The following is a 12,406-nucleotide window of genomic DNA, read 5'->3' as shown; positions in this document are numbered from 1 at the left end:
GTAGAGGATTATAAGTAATTTTAGAAAACATATTTATGCATTCATTTCTAATGCTGTTGAAGTTTTTAACTGTATTTTTTTTCGTGTCAATACAAAAGCATTTTTAGGCAACGGGTTACATAAATTAACATTCCATATTTTTTTTTTCGAGAATTGTTAAATGTCTTCATAAATTAGCCCATTTTTTACTAGGATAATTATACATTACGTAGATTATTCGAATGTTGTCTTCCTGCTGAAGTTACAGATTTAAAAAAAAATATTTTGTGTATTACTAACCCACCTTATTGTTTTAGTCTATTAGTGCCATTTACCAAAAAAAGATTCTTCACATTTTGGAATAAGTTAAGAACTACTTTTTTATTTTTACAATCCGTTATTTTTATATAAAATTCTTGTCACATTTATTTTATTAAAATGGAAATTTTAGACAGAGTATTTAAAAAAAAAAATTAATTCATCATAGAGATGTAATTTGAGAGATTTCTTAGATTATTAAGCATAAGATTATGGTCATTTGCAATATCTACATTGGACGTAGATATTTAAATCATACATATTTCTGCTTCAACGCCTTATTTAATACAAAGAGGCCTACGTTTACCGTTTCTTAGAAAACTATCATTCTACTTCCTATTTCAGATCTATCATATAACATAGTATATAAGTCTAACATTGTCTATTTTGTTATTCGCTTTAAAGTTTAGGATTAAGTGAAATAATATGAACGTGTGTTTCTGACTTAGTGGTGACATATCCAATAGTTGAAAAGAATTATTAAGACAAAAGTCCAAATAAAATAAAAAAAGCTGTACTACTATTATATTATGTGAGTCAACGTAACTGCGTGTTCCGATTTTGTATTGCATTTAATATAAATATTAAAAACCGTCCTTTCTACTCTTCTTAAAGTTATATTGCTACTCTTACCGTCGGTTTCTGAGACCAAAATCTTTGTATGAAACATATATCGTCATCCCTGTCATTATCTTTTACAAAACAGAGATAACAATATATTTTTAAACTTGGATTCTTGTCTCAGAAACCAACGATTAATGTCTTTTATATTTCGCATATTTTAAATGTGTGTTGATATATTACTATCTTCTTAGGCAAATCGACTGATTGACTTACTTTCTCCTATTTTATCTAGAGAATATTTGTTAACTAATTAAGGAGGGAGTAATATTAGAAAAATTAGTAGGAAGTATGCCATGCCATGCCAACAACAACATGGGAAGTGCATTGAATGCGACACATCGTTTGCTATAACACGCGACGCTATGACGTCATTGCTGTTACATATGTTATTGCGCACGAGTTGTACAGAATACTGATTGCACAATACTATCTTGTGACTGACGTAGTCAATACCCTGCTTTCTCTCTCCTTCTCACTTATTTCCTCCAAATTTCATTTTATTGTAAGACTTTTAGGAAACAGTTATATTCTTATTCTCTTAAAATCCTCAAAAAGTTGTAGTAAAATAGCAGTAGTATTTTTAAGTAGTTATTTTATATTTTATAAAGGCTTTGTCACCACTAAGTACAGTTTTACGATATGTTGCACATTCGCATAAGAACAGTATTTTCATACTATTAATTAAGATAAGTATATAATAACTATGGGATTACATAGTAATATGTAAAATTACTTATATTCTTTTTACAACCTACACTAATTTTTTAATCTGTTTGATTTTACCAAAGAACATTTTGTTAAAACAATTATGTTGTAAATTGTAATGTTGTATTGATTTTAAGCCAAGTTTTTTTTAAACTGTTGAAAAATTCTTACAGGCAATAAATATCTGACCATTATAGAACAATGTTAAGGTGTAAAATGACCATATTGGCCTTGGTACTTACCATATTCTATAGATTTTCATACAACATACAATGTTTCGTACCTGATTATGTACATTTGCATACTTCTGTATATTAATAAACGCAGTGTTTCAACACCAAGAGCATAATAATCAGCATATTATTACGAATAAAGCAAAGGAATTGATATTTACTATTGTAATTATAATATTAATGTTACGATAACAATTATTCTTCGATTGATCGACGTAGAAAATATATTAAAATTTTAGACGTAAAGTGGACATTTCTAGATATAAATAATAAACATATCTGGCTGAAAGGCAGTTACCTGTCAATAAAAATATTGTATTGTATAGTTAGTCATATCATCATTCTATTGAAATTTTAAATGTCACTAACGTACTACTTTTAACTAGATGCAATATTTTAAGAAAGATTTATTTTACAATTTTTACGCCGTGAAATTAAACCATGAGATTACATATTTATTATACATAAGCCAGTGATTGATGAAATTAAAGGTATAAATACATAAAAGGCTGTAAAACATTTTTACCTCTTGGTCTAATGATACTGGGATAGTTGTCACTATTTTTTAACAACACCAATTTGATATTTTAATCAAGAAACTTTAAATTTCTACCGCAGACTTTGAGATTTTTCAAGGCCGTAAATATTCCACAGGGATGTAAAAAATAAAAACTGTGGTCAAAAGCCTTAATTCCTGTAAACAAGAAAACACCATTAACAGTTTTGAATGTTATGGTTAGTGTAAAAAAAAATTGCCGCTTTGCTTATATAGGTCTTGGTTTGAAACAGCATTTCGAGTTAGTTTAAAAAGCCTATCTGTGTATTTAAATCTTTGATAAGCACATATGTATACATGCATCTTATATTATTTTTTGTGCTCCTGAATGTCCATAGAAGTTCATATTTCTAGGTTTATGAAAAAATGCTAGTAAACGTCATTTACAATAGTCGTTGATTTATGCCAACAAAATAAACCCAAAAAAAAATTTAATCAAAATTAAATTAGTGAAATATGTGGTGATAATTATAAAAAGGATTAGAAAGAAATTAGCGTGCAATAAATTAATTATTGTGATTATCTTGTTCTATATTAACTGAATAGAGCTTGCTTGCACACTTGTTAATTAATTCTAATAAATATATTTTCTTACTCACTCTCCAGTACACAGTTGATGTTACAGTAGATTTTTCTATGACACTAATATTATGAATACTTTCCGGTTATTATAATTGTAACCTATACAGGCTGGACCAGAATGATAAATATATGAACTATGAAAGAATGTATGTGGTGTTAATGTTAAAGCATTAAGGATCACATCTGTCTATTTTTCTATCTTTGAAATAGATAACAAATTATGTTACATTAAATTGTTATTGTAGAGATCACATATTTGATTACAGAAATAATATATATGTATTGTTGAAATTGCTTTAAAAATGTTGTTTTATTTCATGATCCTAATGATATCAATCAAAATTTTGCCATATTATAGTTTATCAATGAATTAAAATTCCTATATTCTCATCAGTACCGGCGTTTGAGTAGAGCGCCGTTGGACGATTTCGATCGTCTCTCGAGGTTGAGAAATCTCGATCAAAATTGACTCAAAGATAGAAAATGTGTTTGATTTGCAAACAGAACTTAAATAGACTTGTCACTTTACTTTGTTGTTTCTTTTAAAATAAAAATCATTGACAATTATTTTCGATTTATTTATTTGTAAAAACGGTTAAAATATTAAGAATCAAATATAAATTATATAATTTAGCATATCTTTACTTAACATTAACTTGTTTTAATGTAGGTGCTACAATTGCCCCCTTTCCTACAACAAGCAATGGTTTATCCTTATAGCAAGCTACTTTATCATCATTAGTCTTCAAGTCAGGAGCACATGTCTCAAATATTTTCTTCTTAGGGTTAAGTTGGGCTTCCGGTTCTCTAGGATAACCTTCACATTCCACCAGGTCACCGGGAACAGCATCAGATGGTGGATTCAGAACTTCAACCTTTTCAGGTGATGATGCACACATCACCATGGCTTCGGAAGTAACTCCTCGCATCTGGTAATATAAACATAGAATTACTAAGGTAACCTTAATTTTTTTTAGAATTGATAGGATAGAATTCAGATGTTGATTTAGGAAAACTTATTGTAAACAAGACAACTTTGGAGGATTTAAATAAAAGAAATTAAAATAGCTAAATAAATAAATTACCCATTAAACAACCTCTCTCTATATAATGGTAAGCTGTCAGAGAACTCTTTTAGAGTTAAGCTTTCCAGTACAATACTTCATGTGTATGTACAAAGTTTAAATAAATAAATAAATAAATAGCTACTATCTATAAAAATCGATCATATCCTAATATTAGGGAAAGTATTGGAAACTAATTGAAGGCTTGGTAAGGTAATTCATAATGCTAATTTATTTACCTTGACTGGTTTTAAATTGCAAAGAACCATTACTAGTTTATCTCTCATTTCATCAATAGGGACATGATTGACTAGCCCTGACACAACAGTGCGAGGTTTTCCCTCACCACAATCTATCTTTTCAACATACAGTGCATCTGCATCCGGATGTTTGTTTATTTCTACAATCTTGCCAATCCTAAAATCTAGTTTTCTTACATCTATTATATTGTCAGTACTTGGGTTAGGATTCACTTTCTCCTTAATCTTTTTAACTGAATTCTTTTCTTTTTTTGGTGCTGTAGGTTGTGCATTCTCAACTTCACTGCTCTTATCTTGTGGCTTTTCTACGCAAATTGATACTACATTGCTCTTAGTTATTTCCTTACTTGGCACAGAATACTGCTTCTTACCGTGTGATATTTCAAGTTTAATAAGTTCATTCTTAGCTTCAATAATTTTTTCCGATAAAACAGAGTTCTCTTTAATCAACTCCTGTATTTTCTCTTCGACTTTAAACTTCTTTATGTCTTCCACCTTTAAGTAAATTATCAGGTTAGTTGTACTAAATTATTTGTACAATTAAACATCCGAAAATTTTAATACAAACCTTTCTCCTTAGATCTGCTAAACGTTTTTCAGCTGTTTCTGCATTTGCCAAAATATTTGAAGAAATTTTATTCAACATCTTTTTTAGCGAGTTACGACCAAAACAAATCATTAACGATATTCCTGTGTAAATATTTGTTTTTTCGACAATTTGGTAAATCTTTATTTTGTAATTTTTAGGTTAGCAAAAGTGCTGCCAGTACTGTAAAAGTCAAAGTAGGGTAAATCTTTACAGAAAAAATTTACTACATTTATTAATTTTCACAGTGACTAATTAAACAAAACACAAAAAATTAAATGTAGTATTGTTATGTTTCCGTATGGTTTTCAAGTAAATAAGGACTAAGCATTTTTAAGTGAATGGATTGGTGTTCAATAAAACTTGAAATATTATCAGGTAACACTGCTGCCATAGAATAGAAAAAGAAAACAAAAAAGTAATATGGCCGTTGGAATGGCGTCATAAATAGTTTCTGACGTTGTTTATATTTGCCTTAGAAGAGAATTGATTTGTATTTTATACAGTAGCTTAATCGTAGATTGTGTTGAGTACAATGTAATTGCATTAAATAGTGAACAAAAGGATCTATTGGTATAATGTTTTAGAGTTCTCAAAAAGAACAATGTCAAACAACACTGTCGGCTCTTCGGGGCATGCTCCCGGCAAAATACGTGGGCCTGGAAGACCACCTAAACGTACATGTACGTGGTGTGCTGAAAGTAAAACGCCTTTAAAATATGTGTTACCTACTGAGAATGGTAAAAAAGAGTTTTGTTCTGAGACCTGTCTTTCCGAATTTAGACAGGCTTACAGCAAAGGTGCCTGTCTTCACTGCGACAATGTCATTCGAGGTAATGCTCCGTCAAGTAGTAAGAACTTTTGTTCTACATATTGTCTGAACAAATATCAGAAGAAAAATGAAAAACGGACAAGTTCTCCACAGTCTGGTAATGGGGCAAATGGATCTGAAAATCATTCCAACAACAACACGACAGGATCTTTTTACGATATATTTCAGTCTTTCGACTGGACTGAATATATGAAGGAGACAAACAGCACAGCAGCACCTCAGGAATGTTTTAAACAGGCACCAGTACCACCACTGAATGATTTCAAAGTGAACATGAAATTGGAAGCTTTAGATCCACGGAATTTGACTTCTACTTGTATTGCAACTGTGGTAGGCGTTTTAGGACCACGGCTCAGATTGAGATTGGATGGAAGTGATAATAAGAATGATTTTTGGAGACTTGTTGATGCGGGTGATATTCATCCTATTGGGCATTGCGAGAAGAATGATGGAATGCTACAACCTCCTCTTGGATTTCGTATGAATGCTAGCAGTTGGCCAATGTTTTTGCTCAAAACTTTAAACGGTGCAGAGATGGCGCCTCCTAAAGTATTTCAGGCTGAACCTCCAACACCTAAGTCAAATCTGTTTGTTGTTGGACAAAAACTGGAAGCAGTTGATAAGAAGAACCCACAGCTAATTTGCTGTGCTACTGTTGGAGCTGTGAAGAATGATCAGATTCATGTAACATTTGATGGATGGCGCGGTGCTTTTGATTACTGGTGTAGGTATGATTCAAGGGATATATTTCCTGTTGGTTGGTGTGCCCGAGCTGGTCATCCTCTGCAACCACCAGGGCAAAAAAGTGCTACTACTCCATCAAGGTATGTTTTTTCTAATATTATATAAGCAACTTTTTTTATAAAGTGTGTAGGTATTTAAAAATTTAGTTATATAATGTTAGAAGTTTATATACTTTACATTGTTTTGATTGTACTTGAGCTAGGTACAAAGTTTAGAGACATTAACTAAATTCAGCTAGAATAGCATAATAATTCAGTTTCTTGTTAATATTAAGTATAAAATAACTAAACTAGAGATTATTTTTGCTATATGCATTATTGAAATATGTTAATTTTAAATATTCAACTCTTATCCACACATTACACATAATCCCAAAATGTTACAGTTGTGGTAGAAATTGCACTATTTTTACTAAATTAACATTAAAAATGAGTTGGTGTAGTCACCTTCATGTTATGACTAGCTGACGCCGCGACTCTGTCTGAGTGAATTTAAAAAAGAACTTAATTAGTAGCCTTATCTGTTCTTCTAGACTATGCCAAATTTCATTGAGATCCATTGTGTTGTTTTGGGGATACCTTCTAACAAACATCCATCCATATCTATATATATAAAAGAAAGTCGTGTTAGTTACACTATTTATAACTCAAGAACGGCTGAATCGATTTGACTCGAAATTGGTGGGCAGGTAGCTTAGAACCAGGAAACGGACATAGGATAATTTTTACCCCGTTTTCTATTTTTTATTCCGCGCGGACGGAGTCGCGGGTAAAAGCTAGTTTATAATATTTGTAAGATATATCTATACATAAACATATAACATGAGAATATAGTATTTTTTATATTTCAAGGTGTAAAATAAATCATTCTGCAATTTATAATGTTTTGCCTTTAAATGACTAATGATGACTTATTTTCCAAAACAACATTAGATTGAATACATGAAACAATTGCATAATTTAGTTGCATATTTCAGGTTTAAACTGCGGCCTATCGGTATGGCCAATCCAGCTTTACCTGAAGGTGGTTCCACTGGTGGTACAAATTCCACCAATCCAAGTCCACCAACACCACTAGCTCCTGTGCATTTACGTATCCGCAATAGCTGTTCCGGTGGTAGTACAGTTCTACCAAACACAGTGACTGGTTTAGGACCATCCGGTGTTGCAGAATCTCTCGCTAAAGAACTGCTAGGTGTTCACCCCGACCCCCAGAGGCTAACAAGGGCATTGTTGACTGCTTCCAGTGGTTATTCCAATGTAACTACAGTTCAGGTAAATAATATTTTCTGCCTTTCATAAATTTTAATGACTTAGTTTTTGACTTTTTTTAAATATATATTAAAAACTTTTCATTATAAGTGTAGATGTAATATAGCATGATACTTAAAAAAAAATTATGATTTTTTAAATGATATTTTTTTTTAGTTTAATATTCAAATTTTTGAATTGTAATTCATTTATGGTAAGAAAGATAAATTAGTAAAATATATAGTCATAAATAAATTAAATTAAGCTGTAGTTTCGAAAAGTTGATAATTATTTGAATAATTTATCTCATTTTATTACGTTTTAAGGTTTCAACTGGAAGCAAGACTCATACAGTTAAAGTGCCGTCTGATCTTACAAGTGATGAGCTCAAGAACTGGTTGAAACTGTTTTGTGTCGGAATGAGCTGGTGTGTTGGCATGATTGAAGTGGACACAGGCGAGGCTGCAGTGCGGCCCTGCACACTGTGCGGGGAGTCCACTTCTAATGGGGTATCTTCTGCTATTAAAAGACCTGTTAATGTAAGTAACTATAATCTAAGCATAACCATCAATTTTTTATTTAATATTTTTTTGTATGAAAATAAAATCACTAGGTAAGTTTTGAAATCGAGAATTAGTTATATTATTCAGTACAAATTGGACAATTTTATAAAAAAATTGTAGTCCAGCAGGTCACATGTCATTAAGTCTTGTGGTTATTAAAAAAACTGAAGTAATTTTAATGGAGTTAGTAACTAAAATATGGATGTTTTATCTAGTTTTTTCATAAATGTTTACTATCCAGGACTTGCCAGTAGAAAGTGGTGTTAATGGATTAGGCGAGGGCTCCACTGTGAAGATGGCTCGCGTGTCCCCGGAGCGGCCGGAGCCCGCGTCGTCGACCACGGGCGCTCCGCCACCGCCCTCGCCTGCCACACCTCCTGGAGACTGGTCCGTCGAAGATGTCATTGGTTTCATAGCAGCAGCTGACCAAGCCTTAGCTGCTCACGCTGATCTCTTCCGTAAACATGTAAGTAAACACCAGAACCTATATCACTATTAAATAATATTAAGCATTTTTAAAATCAATTAAATCTTTATTTGCAGGAAATTGATGGGAAAGCACTTCTGTTGTTGAATTCTGATATGATGATGAGATATATGGGCCTTAAATTAGGACCCGCCCTAAAGATATGTAATTTGGTGTCTAAAATTAAAAATCGCCGCAATTTTAATCCCTAACTAGACCCAACACTTACTGAATCTTGGAACCGTCAGTTATTATTTATGCTATCTAAGAATAAATTTAATTTACAATCACATCGCCGTATTAAAATTAAAGTGATCAAGTAAAGTATATTCAATGTAAAGAAAGAAAGTTGGAATATCAACATAATGACGGTCATTCAGTAGGAATTATTATGTATTTTGTTTTATATTGAATAATCATTTGATAATGAAGCAAATTATGATATTAAAATAAATTTTAGCACAGCATTGGGCAATTTGTACACCAATATCGTATTTTATGTAAGATGTAAATTACTTTGTAGTCACATGTACATAGATGTTAGGAATGAGTGGAAATGCATTTAATGTAGTCAGTACTCATTTTACATAATAGACTATAAAAATAAATTGTTTATTACACCGGCTTTATTGTTAGGTATTTGGATTGTATATACATATTTTATTATTATCGGCTAGTCGTATTTTGTCAAGATGTTGCCTAAATACCATAACATAAATGGTTTAAAATATTCATTCACATATTTGTCTACAATAACATAAAATTTGCAAAAGTTCCAACATCTGTCCATTCTTTTTTTACAGCAATCAAAAATATGTTCCCTAAACATTATTTACCTAATATTGGCGCCATTAAAATGCGTTTCGAATAAGAAAGTGCAAGAATAGGCGATTCAATCGAAGAAATAGGGCCATTAAAACAGATATTTTTAATAATAACTTTTGTTTTTAATCAGAATCTAACATTTAAAAAAAATATTTAACATTTAAAATCTTTTTTTTATGTCCATACTTTTATCTTAGGCGCCCATATTCTTATTTGAAACTCACTATAAATACAAAGTTTTTATTCATTTTTAATTTAGTAAAAATATTTAATAATAATAAAAATAGTTATTTTCAATACAGTTGGTAATCCTTCATCATTGTGATATTTTAGAGATCATCATTTTTTGTGACAAACTTCATAATTAGCTTTTAATATATATATTATTTAATATTGATTTGAATAATTTTTACACATATTATTTAAATGTCACGTTTTTCGGCTAATCTGCAATAATAACTTTGTTCTAAACGTGACTTTTTTCTTTACGTAAATTACTGTTTCAATGGTTCAAAAACATAGAAGTCAAAAAAAGGAAAATCATAGAAAATAAAGTTACAAAATTTATGGAATAAATATAACATTTTCCAAAACTCGACACAATTATTACATTGCCTCAAGTGAACTTTTCTTTATAAATAATTGAGATTTAGGTTATTCGCGTTTTCAAAAATAGCGGTTTGTGAAGGTTCCTCTTCTCAATTTACATTATCTTTTTACTAATATTTTAAATTTCCGCGAAATTTGTCTGCCTTAATTATATTTTAATAGATCACGACTGTGTGAGTGAATGTTTTACTTAACCAAAAACAGATTTATTGCCTGTGTACAAATATTGTAGATTAGGGTCTTAGTGCCTTCCAATATATAGGTGTACTTAAAGAGAAATCATTTTAACAATTCAAACAATTTTTATATCATGAAAAGTAATAATACAATAATACAGTTTTATTTTTAAAATAATGAACTGTTTAATTTATGCTTTTAAGTGAAAATATTAATTTACTATTTTTTTTTAATATATTACATCATAGTAACAGTTTATTAAGAGCGTGTGTGAAATGTGATCATTATATTTGAATATTAGATTTAACTTGAAATATCGATGTTGTCTATAATCTATGGTATTTAAAAAATAAAATAGTACATTTGTATGCATGTTTAAAAGTACCAAACAATTTTAGATCACATCACAAATATCAATTGTAGTTAATCATTGGTTTATTTATAAAAACGATATTAGACATTTTGTAAGTAAAATCAATTATAATTCCTATTGTTTTGACGATTATCTGTAGCTAAAATCGATATCATCTTTATATGTAATATCGATTATTGAAAAACATTTAATGAAATGAAATAACCAAACGCTGAAATGGCTTCAAATAAACAGGGCTTGCTCAATATGCTATCCTGGTATATAACCTCAACGAGTATCGATCTATGCGAAGTAAATAGTTACATCTCATAAGACATGTAACTGTTTTCGTCGAATGTTTCGCTATTTGGTGCAATGTAAGAAATGAATGATGATGAATGTTTTTTTCCTTCACAAAATTGTAGTTGCGTAGTTTGTAAGAAATTGTATTATAGGTTTTATAATTTTTATTCTACGTAGCCGAAGGTATGTACATAATTATTTTATTTCGCGCCATTGGCGGATTGCATTTTATTTTTTACGAGCTTTTGTTTTAATTATTAATGTTCCTCGATTGATTTTTTTTTGTGTGAATATCCCTGTCAATAAAGATTTCATTTAGGTTAACTTTTTATTATTATTTTAATTTAATTGGCACTTTAAGAGTTTGTTGTAATGTTTAAACATTTCATAATGTGATATTTCAATGTTATCTGTTGTAGTTACGTTGAGTTAGATTAAAATTAGGATTTATTCTAAGTTTTCATGACATAAATACTATTAAAAGATTAAAAACACATGCAACTTTGCTTTTTTTAATTTCATTGTACCTACTTTGAGATAATTAAGATATGATATTTTATAGTTTAGTTTATATCTTAGAATAATGAATTGAATGCATAAGATATCGCTACTCCTTTTGTGTAAGAATTGCAGATTTTTAGATCAGTTTAAATAATATGCCTATTATATAGTATTCGTCTGTGTATATTACATATATTTTGTTATAGAGATGTGGAGAATTTCACATCAAAGATTTTATATTATTTTAATAACTTTATGTACATAGGAAATAATAATATTTCGAAACGGATGTGTAAAAATTAAATAAAGTAAAAAGTTTCCCAAATTTGTTTTAATTTTTGTTAATATGATTTTTTTTAACAATAATTTTTTTCTCTGTTCTATTTGTCTTTACTGATAGATAGCTACACGTGATTAGTCTAGATTTTTAATCAAAGATTATTTTAATTTGAATCGGTTTAGAATTTTGATAAAAGTAATAAGTGATGCAAGTTCACATGAGTGCAAATGTTATGTATACAACATACGTTTTTGCAAATTACTTGTACTTTGTAAACAAAAAGGAATATTGAGGTTTTCAAATATCTTGGCCGCTCGGAACATTGTACCAGTGCCTGCAGAGAACATAATTTTAGGTAATAGTATAGGGTTGAAACGGCCCATACAAACATACTATAGAAAACTGCCATTACATGTTACGCTATGCGCAGTGTTTTTCTCAAATAAATCTATAAATTGTATTTCAAATTATTAAAACTTTCCTGAGACATTATAATAAATTAATTAGGAAGGGTTTAACTCACGTTTGATCGTCCGGTGACGGCACCGACTAGTTTCGGACCCTCTTCACTCTTCATCCATCTTCAGGGCGTGTGTT

At 30.1% G+C, this 12,406-nt stretch overlaps 2 protein-coding genes across 2 annotated transcripts; one reads left to right on the top strand and one right to left on the bottom strand.

The window, feature by feature from the left end:
- Positions 1-3,623: 3,623 nt before the first annotated feature.
- On the bottom strand, positions 3,624-5,088 carry LOC106719591 (aminoacyl tRNA synthase complex-interacting multifunctional protein 1). The gene is made up of 3 exons (XM_045680062.1): positions 4,890-5,088; positions 4,301-4,816; positions 3,624-3,926 (listed from the first exon to the last, which is right to left on the bottom strand). The coding sequence occupies exons 1-3, from the start codon at positions 4,998-5,000 to the stop codon at positions 3,639-3,641; spliced, it is 915 nt and encodes a 304-aa protein (XP_045536018.1). The 5' UTR covers positions 5,001-5,088; the 3' UTR covers positions 3,624-3,638.
- Positions 5,089-5,325: 237 nt separating this feature from the next.
- On the top strand, positions 5,326-9,800 carry LOC106719724 (polycomb protein Scm). Its single transcript, XM_014514162.2, has 5 exons — positions 5,326-6,563; positions 7,460-7,757; positions 8,060-8,272; positions 8,538-8,762; positions 8,840-9,800. The coding sequence occupies exons 1-5, from the start codon at positions 5,512-5,514 to the stop codon at positions 8,972-8,974; spliced, it is 1,923 nt and encodes a 640-aa protein (XP_014369648.1). The 5' UTR covers positions 5,326-5,511; the 3' UTR covers positions 8,975-9,800.
- The last annotated feature ends 2,606 nt before the right edge of the window (positions 9,801-12,406 follow it).

The sequence above is a fragment of the Papilio machaon genome, chromosome 11 (genome assembly GCF_912999745.1).
Source record: "Papilio machaon chromosome 11, ilPapMach1.1, whole genome shotgun sequence".
NCBI lineage: Eukaryota > Metazoa > Arthropoda > Insecta > Lepidoptera > Papilionidae > Papilio > Papilio machaon.
The sequence above is the reverse complement of the archived record's forward strand: the minus strand, read 5'-3'. Positions and strand labels throughout refer to the sequence as shown.